This window comes from Dryobates pubescens, chromosome 7, assembly GCF_014839835.1.
Source record: "Dryobates pubescens isolate bDryPub1 chromosome 7, bDryPub1.pri, whole genome shotgun sequence".
NCBI lineage: Eukaryota > Metazoa > Chordata > Aves > Piciformes > Picidae > Dryobates > Dryobates pubescens.
This window is the reverse complement of record NC_071618.1, coordinates 15520026-15536954: the sequence shown is the minus strand read 5'-3', so window position 1 is coordinate 15536954 and position 16929 is coordinate 15520026. Positions and strand designations below refer to the sequence as shown.

General features: G+C 37.7%; 1 protein-coding gene across 5 annotated transcripts in view; it reads right to left on the bottom strand.

Annotated features, from left to right (window-relative positions):
• The window catches only part of DOCK9 (dedicator of cytokinesis 9), a 134780-nt gene that overhangs the window by 31517 nt on the left and 86334 nt on the right, over positions 1–16929 (bottom strand). For 2 of the 5 annotated variants that reach the window (XM_054162926.1, XM_054162925.1), the window contains exons 34-39: positions 16559–16692; positions 13341–13455; positions 11591–11657; positions 9043–9090; positions 7128–7264; positions 3337–3452 (exon numbers count right to left, since the gene is read on the bottom strand). In XM_054162926.1, the coding sequence (XP_054018901.1) occupies positions 3337–3452; positions 7128–7264; positions 9043–9090; positions 11591–11657; positions 13341–13455; positions 16559–16692 (617 nt within the window). Of the gene's footprint in view, positions 1–3336; positions 3453–6570; positions 6615–7127; positions 7265–9042; positions 9091–11590; positions 11658–13340; positions 13456–15754; positions 15929–16558; positions 16693–16929 lie in introns of all 5 variants that reach the window. The other 3 variants (XM_054162928.1, XM_054162927.1, XM_054162924.1) reach the window with 2 other exon arrangements.

Sequence of the window (16929 nt, the reverse complement as noted above, 5' to 3'; positions counted from 1 at the left end):
GTTCCTAGCTGGGCTGCTGACTTGTCTCCAACCATTAGAGCTGGAGCACCTGTATCATAGCATCTACCAAGCCAAGCGAGAACTGGCTCCTTATCTGCTCTGAGATAGTCTTTTCTCACATTTCTAAGCTCCTCACGTGGTGAAGAGCAGTCGGTTATGTCATCTTGTTCTTGCTCCTCTGCCTCCTGTTCCTCAACTTGTGGTCCCAACAACCTCTCAAAGATCCCTTTAAGCTGAGAAGCACCACCACTAGCTGCTGTCCTACCAAGAGATGCATCTCGATCCTCTGATGATCTCAATAACTCAGCTATATTTTTAAGACAGATTTTCTCTTCCTCCCCAGCAGAACCTTGCTGTGCATCCCCGTCAGCTCCTGAATCAGCTTTAGTCTTACCCTTCCTTGTTGTTAAAACTGCTACTTGCTTTACTGGAGCTGTGTTTGGGTTTCCAGCTGCCTTATTATCAGAAGCTGATAAGCTTTGAGACAGATTAGCTGCTTTGGAGGACGCTTCCGCTCCTGCCATGGAAGAAGGATGAAATGACTTTGCCTCGTTAATGGTGGCTGCCTGGGACACAGGAGCCGCCATGTTTGGGGCTACTGTAGCCCCTGGCTGCTTGCCAGAATCATCACCATTGCTATTCAGAGCTGCCTTGCCGATTGACTTTTTAGCTTTATCTTTAACTGACACAGATTCTCCATTATCATCCTCACTGGATGTTCCTGAAACAGAGCTAGGGTGGCGTTTTCGTCTCTTTGCCCTCCGTTTTATAACAAAACATGCCTTGGACACTTTTTTCTCCCGGTACAGTGCTACTAACAAATACACATTAATTATCATCATCAGCAGGACTACACACATCAAGAAAATCAGCTTTGGATCCCAGCCATCACTTAAAATTACCCTTTCACCGAGCGGAATCTTAAACTCTTTTATCTCAATAGGGAGTGTGCTAGATGTAACATTCCTGTACTTTTTAACATAAAAGAATTCCAGGCACTGATCATACAGAAGCCGAATCTTGTACTTAAACCACAAATATAATTTTTGCATTATATATTTACCTATCTTATCGATAATCATACCCAGGCAATACTTGTAGATCAATACACCAAAGACCGAGAAGAACAGACGCTCAAAAAGCCAAAACACCTTCATGTTTGCTCGTTCGACTTAAGCAAGCAATAAATCAAACTAATTTGTCAACAAGCCCCGAGTTGGGCAGCCAATAAATGTGGTAGGTTGAGAGAGGGCTTAGCTCTCCCTCCTCCACAGAGTAAGAAACCACAGCTAACTCAGTCGAAGAGCAAAAGCTATATATTTACAAGCATATATGGAAAGCAGGTTATATATAACACAATATATACAGGTATTTACAATATATACACAGAAATACACAGCAAAGACAAATAACACAACAAAAATCCCTCCCTCAGGGAGGGATCCCCTCTTTGGAACCCCCTCTCTCCCCCCCTTACCTCCCTTTTTCCCCAAAAAGGGGTTAGAGAGAGAGAAAGGCAAGTTACTAAGGAAAAGAGTTGTTAGCAAGCTTCAAAAGCCCATGCAGGATTAGTGTTTGCTTATCTGAAGGCCAAGTCCAGCAGTTCGCAGAAGAAGCAAGCAGGGAGAACAGGCTGAAACACCAAACTCCCCCAACTCCCAAACCGAACTGAACTGAGGAAAAAATTTTCCAACCGCTTCACAATCTAAAGCTGAATTTTTGTTTATCAACCAATGAAATTCGTTTAGAATATCAGAATGTTTTGGTTCTAGTACCAAAAACATTAGCCAGTGTGTTCCAGCAGTGTTTGTTCTTAAAGGCACAGCCTCAAACGACCACAATGATTTTAGTAAATTTGTATCTACTCACTCAACACAGTAGAATAGAATAGAATTAAGCAGGTTGGAAGAGACCTTTGAGATCATCAATCTAACCTATCATCCAACACCACCTAATCAACTAAACCATGCAACCAAGCACCCTATCAAGTCTCTTCCTAAACACCTCCAGTGATGGTGACTCCACCACCTCCCTGGGCAGCCCACTCCAATGACCAATCACTCTTTCTGTGAAGAACATCTTCCTAACCTCCAGCCTAAACCTCCCCTGGTGCAGCTTGAGATTGTGTCCTCTTGTTCTGGTGCTGGTTGCCTAGGAGAAGAGACCAACCCCCACCTGGCTACAACCCCCCTTCAGGTAGTTGTAGATAGCAGTAAGGTCTCCCCTGATCCTCCTCCAGGCTAAGCAACCCCAGCTCCCTTAGCCTCTCCTCATAGGGCTTGTGCTCCAAACCCCTCACCAGCTTTGTTGCCCTTCTTTGGACACGTTCCAGCACTTTCCTAAACTGAGGGGCCCAGAACTGAACACAGTACTCAAGGTGTGGCCTAACCAGTGCTGAGTACAGGGGCAGAATGACCTCCCTGCTCCTGCTGGCCACACTGTTCCTGATACAGGCCAGGATGCCATTGGCCTTCTTGGCCACCTGGGCAGATAAACGTGAAGGATTGTCATTCCAAGCGTGACAGGTAGATGATAGCTAAAAGATTATTGCTCATTCTTCTTTAAATTTCTAAACACAGGAATCTTCATTTTCAATTCTTTCATGAAGTCTGTGGAAGAATTGGCTCTAAATTCTATCTAATTAAATTACTAATAAAAGGAACCTGATTATAAATAAGCTCATGCTTTCATAACTAGATTAAAGATAAGACAGTAAATCTGAATCTTCAAGCAAGGATCTGGACACACTGCTCTAATTAGGGGAGAAACAAGCTAGAGCTATCACCTCTCCTTTTTATGCATTTAACCTTTAGTGTTTGGAAAAGCTCAAAACAACAGACAGGAGAGGTAGGCATGCTATTAAAAAAAATATTCCACAGGAGAGCGACAGTAACTGATAAAATAAAAAAGAATTCTTAAATGAAGCTACCAAAAAAGTACACACCAAATTACTGTTAATCAAGGAATGCCTTAATATAGAAGTCTGATAGTGTCCAGTTATGGTTTTGTCATACAATAGATCTTTCACCTCACATGACCTTTAAGAGAGCTTTACCACTTTTATTAGGTAGGCAGTAAAGTTTCTAGAACACTTTTCTGAAGTTAGCATGAGGAAGGAACTTTTCCCACAGACCACTGCTGAGTACCGTTTGTAATATATAACTGAAACCAAGCTGATTTGCTGCAAAAGGTTACCAGCTTTTACATGACAATTAAATGCTAGAAATGCTAAAAATACAATGCAATCCTACTAGACTATATAAACCTAATTAAAAAAAATATATACTTTTTCTGAAAAATAATTATGGGACATGCAACACCAAGTCAAGAACAAACCTTAAAGGCCATTGTAAATAATGAGAGAGTATCCAGAATTGTAAGGCAAACTTCAGTGGCAATATTTGCTTCAAGTACAGACTGGTGAAGAACATCTGCATCTGAATGGCCATAGCCTACAGAAAATCCAAACGAAATGTCAGTGCTGGATATACTAATTTAAATGTTTCTTATTTCCAAAATGATTGCAGAACCAGGAAAAGATTAATAAGTACAAAAGCCTGACAGAAGTTAGTATTCAATACAGAAAAATAACATAATTTGCATAGGACCATAAAATATATTAAGCATGAATGTCAACAATAGAAGCACTAAATAGTAGCTAAAGCAGTAAGTGTCTGATGTTTCATATTTATGTGTATGTAAGTAAGCACGAGCATATATAGAGAAACATACATCACTGTATAAACACACATCTATAGTCTTAAAATAAGTATTGCAATATGATGGAATTACAGCTGAAAATATGGTAATTTAGGTAATGTTCTCAGTGATCTCAAAGTCAGTCATAGGCTAGCTATTACAAAAATACAGGGCAGTAGGAGTTGAAGGCATATAATCATGTACTTCTTATATGAGGCTTAATATCCAAGTATTTACCTTGCCTCTGTATCAATACTGTGTAATAGCTCTATACTGAAATCAAAATATTTGATCATTTCTAGCTTCATACTGTATTGAAATTACGTACTGGTTATAGCATGTTGTTTAGGTCTTCCAGCATTGATCTTCAAGAACTAGACTGACAAATGTGCCCTGGTTGCTTTACAAGAATTTGATCTGGATCGTGTTATATTTACAGTCAACTCAGCATCACTAAACCAATGACAAGCATGACAAACTTGCTGAGACCATGAAGAGAAGAAATGACATACTTTTACAATGGTATTTGGCCACTTCTTTCTCCACCTTCATCCTTCCCTAGCTGAACTATGCAAGCACACCCATAACCACCAGTTTCTTTGGATTTACACATTCTATCAGAAAGTATGTACCGCTTCCCTATCATCTTTTGCATTGTCTCTGCCCACACTCCTCCCTCCTCCTCCTGTGTTCTTTGTGGTTACAATGCATCCCTCACCTCTGCCATGATGGAAAGGAATAACTGGCATTTGGAAGCAAATTTTAACAGATGTTTGACACATTTTTCTTTTACTAAAGGCATTATTTTCCTTAAAAAAATAAAATAATACTTTTTCATAGCTGACACCTTTGGGTGGTCAGAAGTCCTTAAGATAGCCTGGGGTTTCAGTAACATTGAAGATACCAAGAAAGGACAACTATTTTGAGAATTGCATTGAGGACAGGGAAAATATCCTTTAAAGAAATAATTGGTTTCTCTTCCAGTTAAGAGGAAAGATGCAAGGTTTGTTAAAAATACTAAGTAACAACTGCAGTTAATGGACAGAGCTCCAAACACTTAATTTTTTTCATATAAATAACTTGGAACAAACAAACAAGTAATTAATTGCTCTGTGTTATTACTAGAGACCAAAGTTTTGAGCAGGATGTAAATTTCAAGGCATACTCAATTTGGTTGTGTTCAAAGACTGATTTAGCAGTGTTTTTTTCCACATACATGCCAAAAACTATCCTTGTTTCAATTTGCTGTTATTGTAGAGAAGCTAATATTGTATCTTTCATGTATAACAAGCATACTGGATTCTACTTTTCACATGTAATTTACCATGTGTAATATGGACATCTACCAGGACATGCACAGGAACATGCACCTATATACTGCTCTACTGAAGAGTAACTGGATTTAAACCCACCTAAGAACACTAACCTGTAATGACAGCTTGGCAATGACTGCTGTATCAGGCTTTGTCTCTTCTATTTCAGTATGTTTGCATGCCACTATTCTACTGAGCATCCTCCTCTCCTCCACCCCACCAATTCCCACATGAATCTACATCCTTGTAGTTTTTATTGAGATGCTTTAGAAATTTGGTTTAGTTCTTTCAGACTTCAGCACAAAGCAATACTGAAATTTCTCAGAGATGTGAAATATCACTTAGACCTTTACTTCAGTTCTATCCTTCACTTAAATGATTGGAAAAGGAAAAACTAAGTTTATAATTTACATTTAGAGACAAGTCTCTTGCCAAAGAATCGTGATTTTACACACAAGTAAAGTAACTAATTCTACCAGATACATCCCTCCTGTATGCATCCCACATCGGATCAAGTTCTCAAAACGACTTTGGATATATGAAGCAGGCACACAGACAACTAAACAAAACTGGAAGTTAGATAACAAGAAGACCCAAGATTGCAGGGAAAATAAAAATCACATTTGATATGGCTTTTAAAGCAACCCATTTTCACTTTGTAAAGCATTGATCAATACAAGCTGGAATATCCTGATATTCATTAAATGTCTGACACTTGGAAGAAAAAAAACCTGTAGTAATACTTTACACAAAGTTATCTAAGTAAGACACTTTCATAATTTCCTTCAGATGGAAAAGAACAGAAAGTTTATTTTTACATGAGCATGCATTTATTAAAATCTTTCAGCTCACTGTGTCCTAAAAATTAGTAAACTTGCCAAGTTGTGGAAGTATGCAATCTCTTTGCACAAGAGCCTGAAATAACCATGTTACTTATTTCCCAGAGATTTCTTTTTAAAAAGTATTTCACCTCACCAAAGGTGTAGTCACGGAGTATAATGGCTCCCTTTGTGTACCAAAAAATTCTGAGTATCAGATTCATTACAAGCAAAAGGTCTTTTGGACAACTAGACAGTTTTGCAAAATCTTTAAAAATCAAAGAATTGTATTTCTTGTATTTCAATAGGCATGAGAATGCCTGTATAAACAGAGAGGTTTGGTGGAATTTGGTGGTTCTTTTGGTTTTCCACAACAACGTGTGGGCACTTGCACAATTAGGCTAAACGCTGGTTTAAGTTATTGATAATGAGCTAAAAGATTTTAAGGGGCAGTTAGATATGCTATGGGAAATAAAAGAATGAACACAGTGAACAGACAGTTAATTCAATTACTACACGCAATTCTTTCCAGGACCAGTGTCGTATTTCACTGGATTAGTCAAACAGTTTCAATTGGTTTCTGAAGCTGAAAATTGAAAAATTGTGCCTCAGGATATTTTACAGACAGCATATTTTGCAATTTAAGAGCAGCATGTTTAAAAAGATAGGCCACAAGCAGATTTAGTTTTCAATACAGCAGCAGTCTAGTGCAAGCTGACTTCAACCTGATTAACTCTTACCATTGTCTACAGAAATTCCAAGAATACTTGATATCTTTCTCACACTGAAAACAGAAAAATCACTTCATTATTGGACGCTTTTTCACTTCAAGATGAACCAAATCATGGGCTTCACAATCTCCACAGAAATTCTATGAAACTTAATTCTTCTTAGGCAATGTCAGAACATGGAGACATGGTCAGACTGCATATTTTTACTTTCCACCGATCACTTAAAAGACCAAGTGGGGAAAAACTCCAAACTTGAACAGAGAAAATTGAAAAAATTAGCAAATTTTCTACCTATGTGCAGCACACAGCTGAAGTGCATATAATTTTTCAAAAAAGAAGAAAATATAATTTTAAAATTTGCTGTAGTTAACCTGCTCCATGTTATGGCATCAGCCAGCATTGATTGTTCTGTCATAAGGAAGTAAATGACCATTGACTGATTCCAGCTATTTGTTTGACCTAGAACAATAAAAGTTGTTGAAATGCACTGGTGTGGCTCTGGGAACTGTCTCTGGTGTTGTGGTACTGGTTGAGGATGATGAATGTTATCATGTCATGAGACTTACTGTGGTTAAAAGTGAGAGAGTTATCCAGGCTGCTCAGCTGCTGCAATCTGGCATGCATCATCCCTGTTCTGTTACGGGAAACAGGCAATGTCTGAGATTTTCGATCATGAACTATGGATCCCAACCCCTCCTGGTTCCTGCAATATGAGTGAAATGGGATAGAAGCAAAAGTTAGACATGTCAAATTGCAGCAAGACAGGAAGTGTTAGTGAAGCCCAAGAAGTTTTATAGAAAGAATTATAATGCAACCTATTTACTGTTATAGAACAGAAATAGGCAGCTTTATAAAAGCATCACAGCAAACTCTTTCATAAAACCTCAAAGCGTGAAAGCAAAAGCACACAGGCAGTCACTCTTGAAGTGCTAAATTTACTTCAGAGCTTTTGAAAATATAAAATATTTGAGAACAAATATTCTGAAAAATATTCAGAGCCCAAACCCAAATCCTCTATTTTGATTGCAAAAGTTTTAGAAATAAGTTAGAAGTACACACAGTAGTAAAATTAGAAACCATGCAGGTAGTATAAGAGTAGAAATTAGTAGGGGTTATTATATATCTCTTACCCAAGCAGGAAGGGAGAAGAGCCATATGTTTTGTTAAACTTGCAGCAATCAAGTGAAGAAAACAGAAAAGTGATCTGTGTTAGCAATCAGTACAGGCTAACTTCCTATTGTGTACCACCACCAGAGCTGATGAAAAATGAAAACCAGTGCTTGAATTACAGAATTCCCAGTTCCCATTCATTCACTGTCAGTTGTGCATTTTAAGAGTACGTGCATTGATCGTGACAGACTTCAGTGCCATGGCCATGTGAAAAACCAGAAAGCTACATTTACCGGGAGAGTTCAGCATCCCTGCGGAACACCTGATGATCTCAACAGCTTAACGTTTAGAGCGTTAACATGCAGCACACAGACTGGGTGATCAGTAAACAAAAAGGAAGCGTGGTCATCCTCTCTACAAACTAGTCAAACAAACTGAAGAATTTTTACAAAAAGCCTCAACATGAGGCTCCTGGAAATCCAGGCTTTGAAGGACCTTTGAACACAAAGGTTATGATCAAAAACAGAGAGCCAGATTTGTTTTAGCTTTTATTTCAGGGTATGTGAGCACATATCCCCTTTTTTTTTTTCTGAAAAATCTCCAAAGAGATAGTCAGTCAAGTTTGTTGTTTGTAGAAAGAGAGTCACACGGCATTACCCTGCAAAAGGTAGTATTTTAGTTTAAATGATTTACCACCCAAAGTCAGCAATAATTTTCTCATCGAGTTTAAGAGGGACAATATTGCAAGCCCACAAGTTTAATTATAACAGGACTACCACATCAACCACAAGTCAATATATTCTCCTTTATTAAAAATTACTTTCCCTTGAAACCATATTAATGTAATGATACTCAAATAATCTAGTACATGTTTTTGACATCTACAGATTTTTCTCCTAAACAGCGTTCAATACAGGATTCTAACAGAACTTTGGACTTCAAATTGAAAACCTGCAGCACTGGAATGTTCATTACTCACCTTTCAATGAAAAAAAAAACAAAACCACTAAATATAAAATTTCTTACGACAGTTCAATGGACATGGCTTCATGGCCAAGTTTATAAAACATAACATTTCTTCCCCAAAGACACTATTTCAAGGAAAAAAATACCGTACAAGATAGCATTAAGGGGTGTATTTTGAAGGAATCAATAATAAACACAGCACAGACATCATTATTAAACAGATACCAGACATCCAGACAGGATACAGATTTGTTAATATAGCAACCAGTTACTTGAAACTGCTATGTATCATTCCACAATAACTCTTCTACTCATGCAATGCATTTGAAATAGACATTCACGGCACATTGTACACACTGTTATTCTTAGTGGACAAGACAGTCAAATTTAAATTCCACACAGTACCTGGCTATGTATCGTTTTCCCATGTACTGGAACTGATGCAAGCATACTCTGCAGAGAACACACAAGTCAGAGAGCAACACTTAAAACAATCTTTTCTGGATTTATGTGTATTGGAATTATTCAGCTGTTATTTCTGTTTAACTTCATACTATTACACCATAAAACTTCTTTATTCCTCTCACCCTTAAAATTTCCTAAAAGTCCCCAAGCCAAGGACATGGCTCTACTGAATCTAGTTACCAAGGGTTGTTGTTTTGGGCAAACTGGGATGAAAAGCATGTAAAGATGCTTCCAGAGCACACCTGAATCAAAACAGCTAGTGTGAGTTCGAGTGACAAGGTAGGACCGAATGGTGAAAAAAACATAACACCTTAGAAAACTGTGAACAGTGAGTTCAAGAGCTTCATCTTATATTGATGTTTAATATTGTCAGAGAAGAAATGTTTACCCATAACTACCAAAGTCAGAATTTCATTGTATGAAATGAGGACAAGTAACATAAAGGATGGAAACTAAGAGATAACCAAATAGACAAATATATATACACACACATTTTTCCCAAACGTCTGTAAAGATTCAAGATATGGGCAAGGTATTTTGACCTTTTTTCCCCCCTTAGCCTAAACTCTCTTGGTTACAGGTTAGGTTTTTTGCTTTTTTGTTTGTTTGTTTTGTTTGCTGTTTTAAGGTCTCCAGATTCCCCAGAGTGACAACAGGGTCTGTGACAGATTTTCCAAAGGGAATCCACTTTTACAAGAAGACAATGATAAAAATCCTCCAGAAGAATTCACCATGAAAAAAGGTAATAATTGAAATCTATACTGTATTTCAGCATGATGATATATATCAAGGAATATTAATACTACAAGTTTTGGATCAGAAAGAAAGTTGAAAGTAAGACCTAATTTGCCAGGTGACTCTGCTTGTCTTCATGACTGGTAAGAAGAGAACACTGATGACTGATTGAAAACTCAAAGTCACACTTTTGAATCAAGTAAAATAATGTGGATGGAGACTGTAATAATGATTTTATTTCATCTTCAAGTTTATTTGTTGGGAAACACTACGTAATTATCCTGGTAATGCAAAACATTTAACACAACTTCCCTCGTCCCTCAGGTAAGAAAGAACATTCCAGAAGTTCTTTTTTAATGAGTAAATGTGAACAGAAAAACAGTTTTCAGACCTTCTCTTCACTGTGCCAAGAGACTGAGGGAGAAGACTGGCAAAGAGTCTCTTCAACTCAGCTTTTAAGCAGAGCAGCTGCCTCAAAACTGCAGAGTGAGAATAGTGTTTACCTCCCCCAAACTTCGTACCCAATTTGCAAACTAGCCTCAGTTCCCCTTTCTGGCATCTTCTTTCCTACTTCAGATTCTAAATTTTTCAGAAAAAGTTCTCTGCAGTCTGTAGTAGTAGAAGCAATTGTTAGCTGGATACCCAGCCCCTTGAACTGTATGACAGGGATAGGGAGCAGAATGCAGCCCCCATAATGCAAGGTGAGATGGGTTAGTGACCTGCTGCACCACTCAGACATACAGAAGCCTATGAAGCCAGATAGCATACACCCAAGGCTAGTGAGAGGCCTGGCAAAAGTATTTACCAGGCCAATTTACATCATTTACCAGTAATCCTGGCTAACCAGGGAGGAGACTGGCAAACATGGCACTCATCTAGAAGAAAGGCCAGAAGGAAGACCCAGAGAACTACAGACTGTCAGTCTGACCTCAGTGCCAGGGCAGGTCATGGAAGAGATCTTGAGTGCTATTATACAGCATGTGCAGGGCAGCCAGGTGATTGGGCCCAGTCATCATGGGTTCACAAAGGGCAGGTCCTGCCTGACTAATTTGATCTCCTTCTATAACAAAATGACCCTCTTAATGGGCACACTTCCCATACTGTGTTCAGTCTTGGGCCCCTGTCTAAAAGAGGGACATTGAGCTCCTGGAGCATGTCCAGAGAAGGGCAACAAATCTGATGAAGGGTCTGGAGAACAAGTCTTATGAGGAGTGGCTGAAGGAACTGGAATTGTTTAGTTTGGGGAAGAGGAGGCTGAGGGCAGTTTTCATTGCTCTCCACAACTACCTGAAAGGAGGTTGAAGTGAGGTGGAGGTCAGTCTCTTTTCCCTAGTATCAGGTGATAGAACAGGAGGAGATGGTCTCAGAATGCACCAGGGGAGATTTAAATCAGATATTAGGAAAAATTTCTCCACTAAAAGAATGGTCAGGTATTGGAATAGGCTGCCCTGGAGGTGGTGGAGTCACTGTCCCTGGAGGAGACAGGACACTTCAGAACATGGCTTAATGGTAGTATCAGGTTGATGGACTTGATTTTATTCCAACCAAAACAAATTCTGTGATTTTAATTCCAGAAACCACCATGGAATTGAACAGATATGCAATTGTGTACATCAAGTTGAGAACTTCTAACCAGACCAACATGGCAGTATTTTTTCAAACAAATAATGATGTATATACACACTTATATCCACTCTCATGTTTTTAACAGCATAGGAAAACATGATTTTGTGACAAAACAAAAAAATCTTACTCTGTAATCGTGAAAAAGTCCATGAGTTCAGATTTTGTGGCCTTGTTCCAGTACGTGAACAATGCATCTAGGAGGATGAAAAATATTACAGCCAGGATAAAGGCAGCAAACACACAAAACATGCAGAAGAGAGAACACCAATTCTTAGTTTTCAGATGAGAATTCTGAGAATCTATATATGTCTTGGAGAGTACAAACAGCTATTACTTTCTTGAAGCATGTATCAATTCTCCAAATGATATCTACAATATGCTTTTAACTAATCCGTAACGTTCCCATACAGTTTTGTATTTTAAACAGTACTAATTGTTTAGTCAGCAGTGACTGTAGTGTTGTGAAAATAGTAACTCTTCAGAGTAATTTGGACTGTTAGTTCTATAACTTGTAACTTGCATCTTTATCGACAGGTTTCAACATCTTTTAAATCCAACTTTACGCTTTATTCTTTTTTAAATGTACAGTACTTTACTATGGACAGGTTTTCAGCGTGGGTTTCAGTCTCTTTATTTGCAGAGATTTCAGAAATGGCTACTTATTTTTCACAAAGCTTGTAGTCAAGTAGCCAAGATGTGGTTTCTTTTGCCAAAAATGTCTGAAATTAGCTAACAAATTCAGAATTATTACAAAGATGTGTTGCAATGTTTATCTGACACTTCTTGTTTTCCAGGAGAACTGAGAGCAGAAAGTCTCCACTGTTTATGTAATTTTGCATTTGAATTTCCTAGAAATTTTGACTAATTTTCACATATTTCAAAGCAGGGGATTATTTATTTTGTACTGGGGTTTTATTGATTATACTTTGTCATTAAAATACATATAACAATATAATTACATGAACATGTAATGGTGTGATTGGTTACTGAATACTTATAAACCTTTCAATTATTTGTCCTACAATAAGTACTACATAAATCTGATTTTCAGAAATTAACATTAAAATAGGCATAGAAAATAACTATTTTTGATGTCTAGCACACAAACTGAAAAAAAAAGTAATGTTTTTTAGCAAAATGCACTTGATTGCATTTAAAAAATTTGATCAACAATAGAGATGAATCTGAGATTTGCCATTCATGCTGTGATTTTACAGCTCCACAAGCTCCTCCAAGATAATAGGTCTCTTTCAAAAATTCATCTCACAAACAACTCAGGAGAATGGAGAAGCACCAATATCTCCATTCCAGAAATGGAAATGTACAGCAATCAAATAATTCAGTTCCCTGACATACAGGAAGTTCTGCAGAATGTTCATAGTATCATAGTATCAGTCAGGGTTGGAAGGGACCACAAGGTCCATCTAGTTCCAACCCCGTTGCCATGGGCAGGGACACCCCACACTAGATCAGGCTGGCCAGAGCCTCATCCAGCCTGGGCTTAAACACCTCCAGGAACGGGGCCTCAACCACCTCCCTGGACAACCCATTCCAGGGTTGGAGTGGACTAGCCCAAGACTCTTCTACTGATAGATGGTCACCTCCATTTTGCAAACAGACTGCACAATCACATACAAAATATTCACTTTCTTACCAAGTTCTTGAGTTAGACTCACACTTTCAAGGAATAGTGAGTATTTAATGCTTAGTAGGTTTCTGTCAGAGTTTAATTTGTTCAATCACACACCTTTGAAGCTGAAGCAAAACATGGTACCTACACCTAAAATATTTTGCTGATTTTTAAAAGATATTAAAGTCACAGGCATAAATCCAACACATTATTTTTGACTTTATGAAAAATAGGTGCAATTCCCTACCTTCTGACATACTTCTTAAAATATGAAGGAAACACATGAGCAGACTTTTGATCTCTGCTTGGTCAAGTTTGTCATATCGAACCACAGAACTTCCTAAGGAGCTGCTCTGTTGGTTCTGAAAAGAAAACGCGTATTTTGGCTGAAAGGTTCTTAAGCCAACAAACTCAAATGCTTAAAAATGTTTTATTCCTGCAACAGAAAAAGGATCTCAGAATGGTGACAAAAATGACACAGGTCACTAAACACAAATTACACACATGAAGTATACCAAAGTAAGCCTCTTTACCTCTGTTTATTTTCATTTTCTTCCTTGTATGATTTCCCCTCCCACCCTCGTCCCCCCCCCCCCCCCCCCCCCCCGGGGAGGAGTAAGAGGAAAAGTTATGGAACAGTGATTATTCATGATACACTAGATACACATCACATATTGCAGGAATCAGGCATGCTCCTTCTGCTCAGATTAAATGCTTCAAAAATAAATGCTCCTGTTGGGCGATACATACATGCACCTTGGCTTTTGAAGAGACTTTATGCTGAACTGTAGACAGACCTGACTCCTAAAGCTATTTCCATTTAAAGATGCAAGAACCCCAAGACAAACATATATGAGTGGTAATAGTATTACATCTTGGAAGGTTAACTACCAAAAAGGTAACTTCACCTTAACTTGCACTGCTTTATTTGTTTATCCAATTCCTACCGCTGTGGGAAATCAACAGTGCTCACTACTGAAGTCTGCCCAAAAAGGAAAAAAAATACCATAACTGATCTTTCACAATGGGAACCACAAAAAAAAAAAAGGGAAAAAGCTGTGAGAATATATAAATCTAACTTTAGGGAAAGACCTAACCACACAAGAATTTCCACACAAGGAGGTGTTATAAAACTCTCAGTCTGAGGCTTTTAGAGACATAATACATAAATGTTTAAAGAAGAAATAATGCCCTTTTTAAAGCCTAATTGTGACTTCCAAAATGAGGCCATTTATGTAAATGGAAAATTAAGCAGGAATTTAAGTTTTCTGTAAAGTCAGCAGTCCAGTACAACTGATCTGTGGAACTCTGTGGTTTCTACAAGATAGTTGGGTCATCTTGGCTCCTTGAACTTTTTAAGGATACATACCAGTGTTGGAAAAAAGCCTTCATATCAAAATTAGAAAATAAAAATAAAAAGGTATGATTCAAAGGAGAAAAGTACTTGGTTTCACAAATAAATGGAGAAGTGCAGATGCTTCAAGGGTAGAATAACCCTTCCAGGAACACTCCTCACCGAAAGCAGGAGACAAGGAATGCCTTGAGGGCTGCACATCAATTGACTGCTAGGCCCTTCAACACATTCTGTGTGAATGGTAAGAGCTGCTGTCTTAAAACAATCTCTGTGTATGTGTCACATACTAGCCTTTGAATGGATATGTGGTGAAACTGAATGTGAAACTATGATTAATACTACCCAGAAGTTACAATAATTTAGGAAGAAATGGACGCCTATATAAGCCTGATTATGGCAGATTCTTTGAAATATCTCTGGTGAACAAGGAGGTACTATCATACAGCTTTATGGACACTCAAGTACATCAGGCAATTAATGGGTGGCAGAGTAAAAAACTATGTATGAGTTTCCTAGACTTTCAGATACAGTCCAGAGCACTAGATATTTCCATTAAAATAGCTGAATGTGTACATGGATAAAACTAGGACTATAGCTACCTGAAAGGTTAATTTAAAATCATGTCAATAACCTAAAAAATATGTGATATTAAAATAGAAATGGATATACTTCCAGTCAATTCTGATTCCATAAGAATATTTCTACAGGTTATTCTGAAAGAAAATTAGAACAAAAACATATCTCTTCAGTAACAGTACCAAGCAATTAGCAAAAACTTGAAGGTAACGTGCACTCAACTGATCTACTAGAAATGAAGTTTGGAAAGCAACAAATAAGAAGCCAGGATTAAGTATTGTTCAGGGAAAAGAATCACAGCATGCAAAACAAATCCAGTAGTACCTAAACTGGCAGACAAGAGCAGAATTTTCAAAGGATGTTGACTCCTTTGAAAACTCTTTTACTTGGTAATAACACTACACTCAGTAATTAACAACATGACAACTAAGTAAGAGATGACAGTATTGCCATTTAGCAACAGTGTATGTACAAGATTTTTCTTTCTTGGTCAATGTCAAAGATTTATTAGATCTACTGAAGGCTCAAATTCTGCTGTACTTAAGTTGATTGGATTTTTATGCTTAAACTAAATCATGTACATGAGCTATTCCACATTTGGCACTATAGTATTTTACATGGTTATATTTACATATTTGGCTTGAGATTCAACTGTTGCCAAGGCGTGGCAAAACTACTGATCACACACTTCACTTAGAAGCGTAACTATACCAAGCACAAAAACCAAGTACTTCTTGTAACTGAAGAGAAAAAGCAGCATGCAAAGTTTTCTCTGGCAAGGCTGGAATTGTCAGAAGTGAAAAATCCATAGTAACACGGTTTTTCTTTGCAAGCTGTGAATGTTCTTCTTCTTCTCCATTAGCGCGCATAGCATGAGCAGAGTGCCTTCTGAGAAGCTTCTCTCTCTGCCACACGAAGGCATGTCAGAGTCAAGGGGAAAAAGTTAACATTGCTGTGATTTGCACAACAAGGTCTAAAAAATTTAAATGTGATCAGTATCAACGCAAGCTCTAGAAAGACATGGCTGAATATCTCATGGCCACTGCAGCAAGAGCTCCTAATTTTTAATAGCTTTTAAGTGGAATGATTTTGAAAAGTGAAGCTAATATAAAAGAAATCACCCGAAAGAAAGCACAGCAACTGGTTTGTCAACATTTTAATTAAAATACTGTATATGTTGTGTATTGAACAGGAAGGAGAGAAAGTTTCCACAAAATCAAAGAAGCCACCCTAACTACAATTCAACTCTCCCAAGCAAAATTCAATACACTTCATCTCGAGCAAAAAATTGCCAGCTAATTGCTTGCTCTACAGTGAATGTCTACACTGAAGATTAGTTTGTAGTTTCTGCAAAACAGTGTAATAAATACAATACAAAAAAGCTCATATGATAATTATTTTACAGAAAAAAAACCCAAACCACATGTGAAATACTGGTCTACAGTTATTCTAGAAAACTCATTAACTCCCATGAGAACCAAAATTATTTTTTCGGGGGATGGGGGGAGGGATTTTGCTTTGTTGGGTTTTTTTACCTTGTCAAGAGAATTGCTCTTGTCACTGTGTCTTTCTGGGAGACTGTTTCCTGAGTCTGTACTTATGAGAGAGCCTCTAGAGTCAGCATTTCTCACACTATTAATATTTGGAGTTGATGTGGTGTATGGAGAAGCTGAAAAAAAAACCAGTAAAAATATCTCAAAAAATGCATATATTGAAAAAAATCCATTTAGTTAATAACAACAAACTTATTCTAGACCTTCAAAGTACATGTACATACACACAGACTTGTGTACAACTACAAGCAGACTTACACAAAAAAAATAGCAATACACATACTCACATGAAGACATGTACAGTTAAAAAACTTATCTTCCCTTTCTGATTGACTAGTAAGTGGTACAACCAA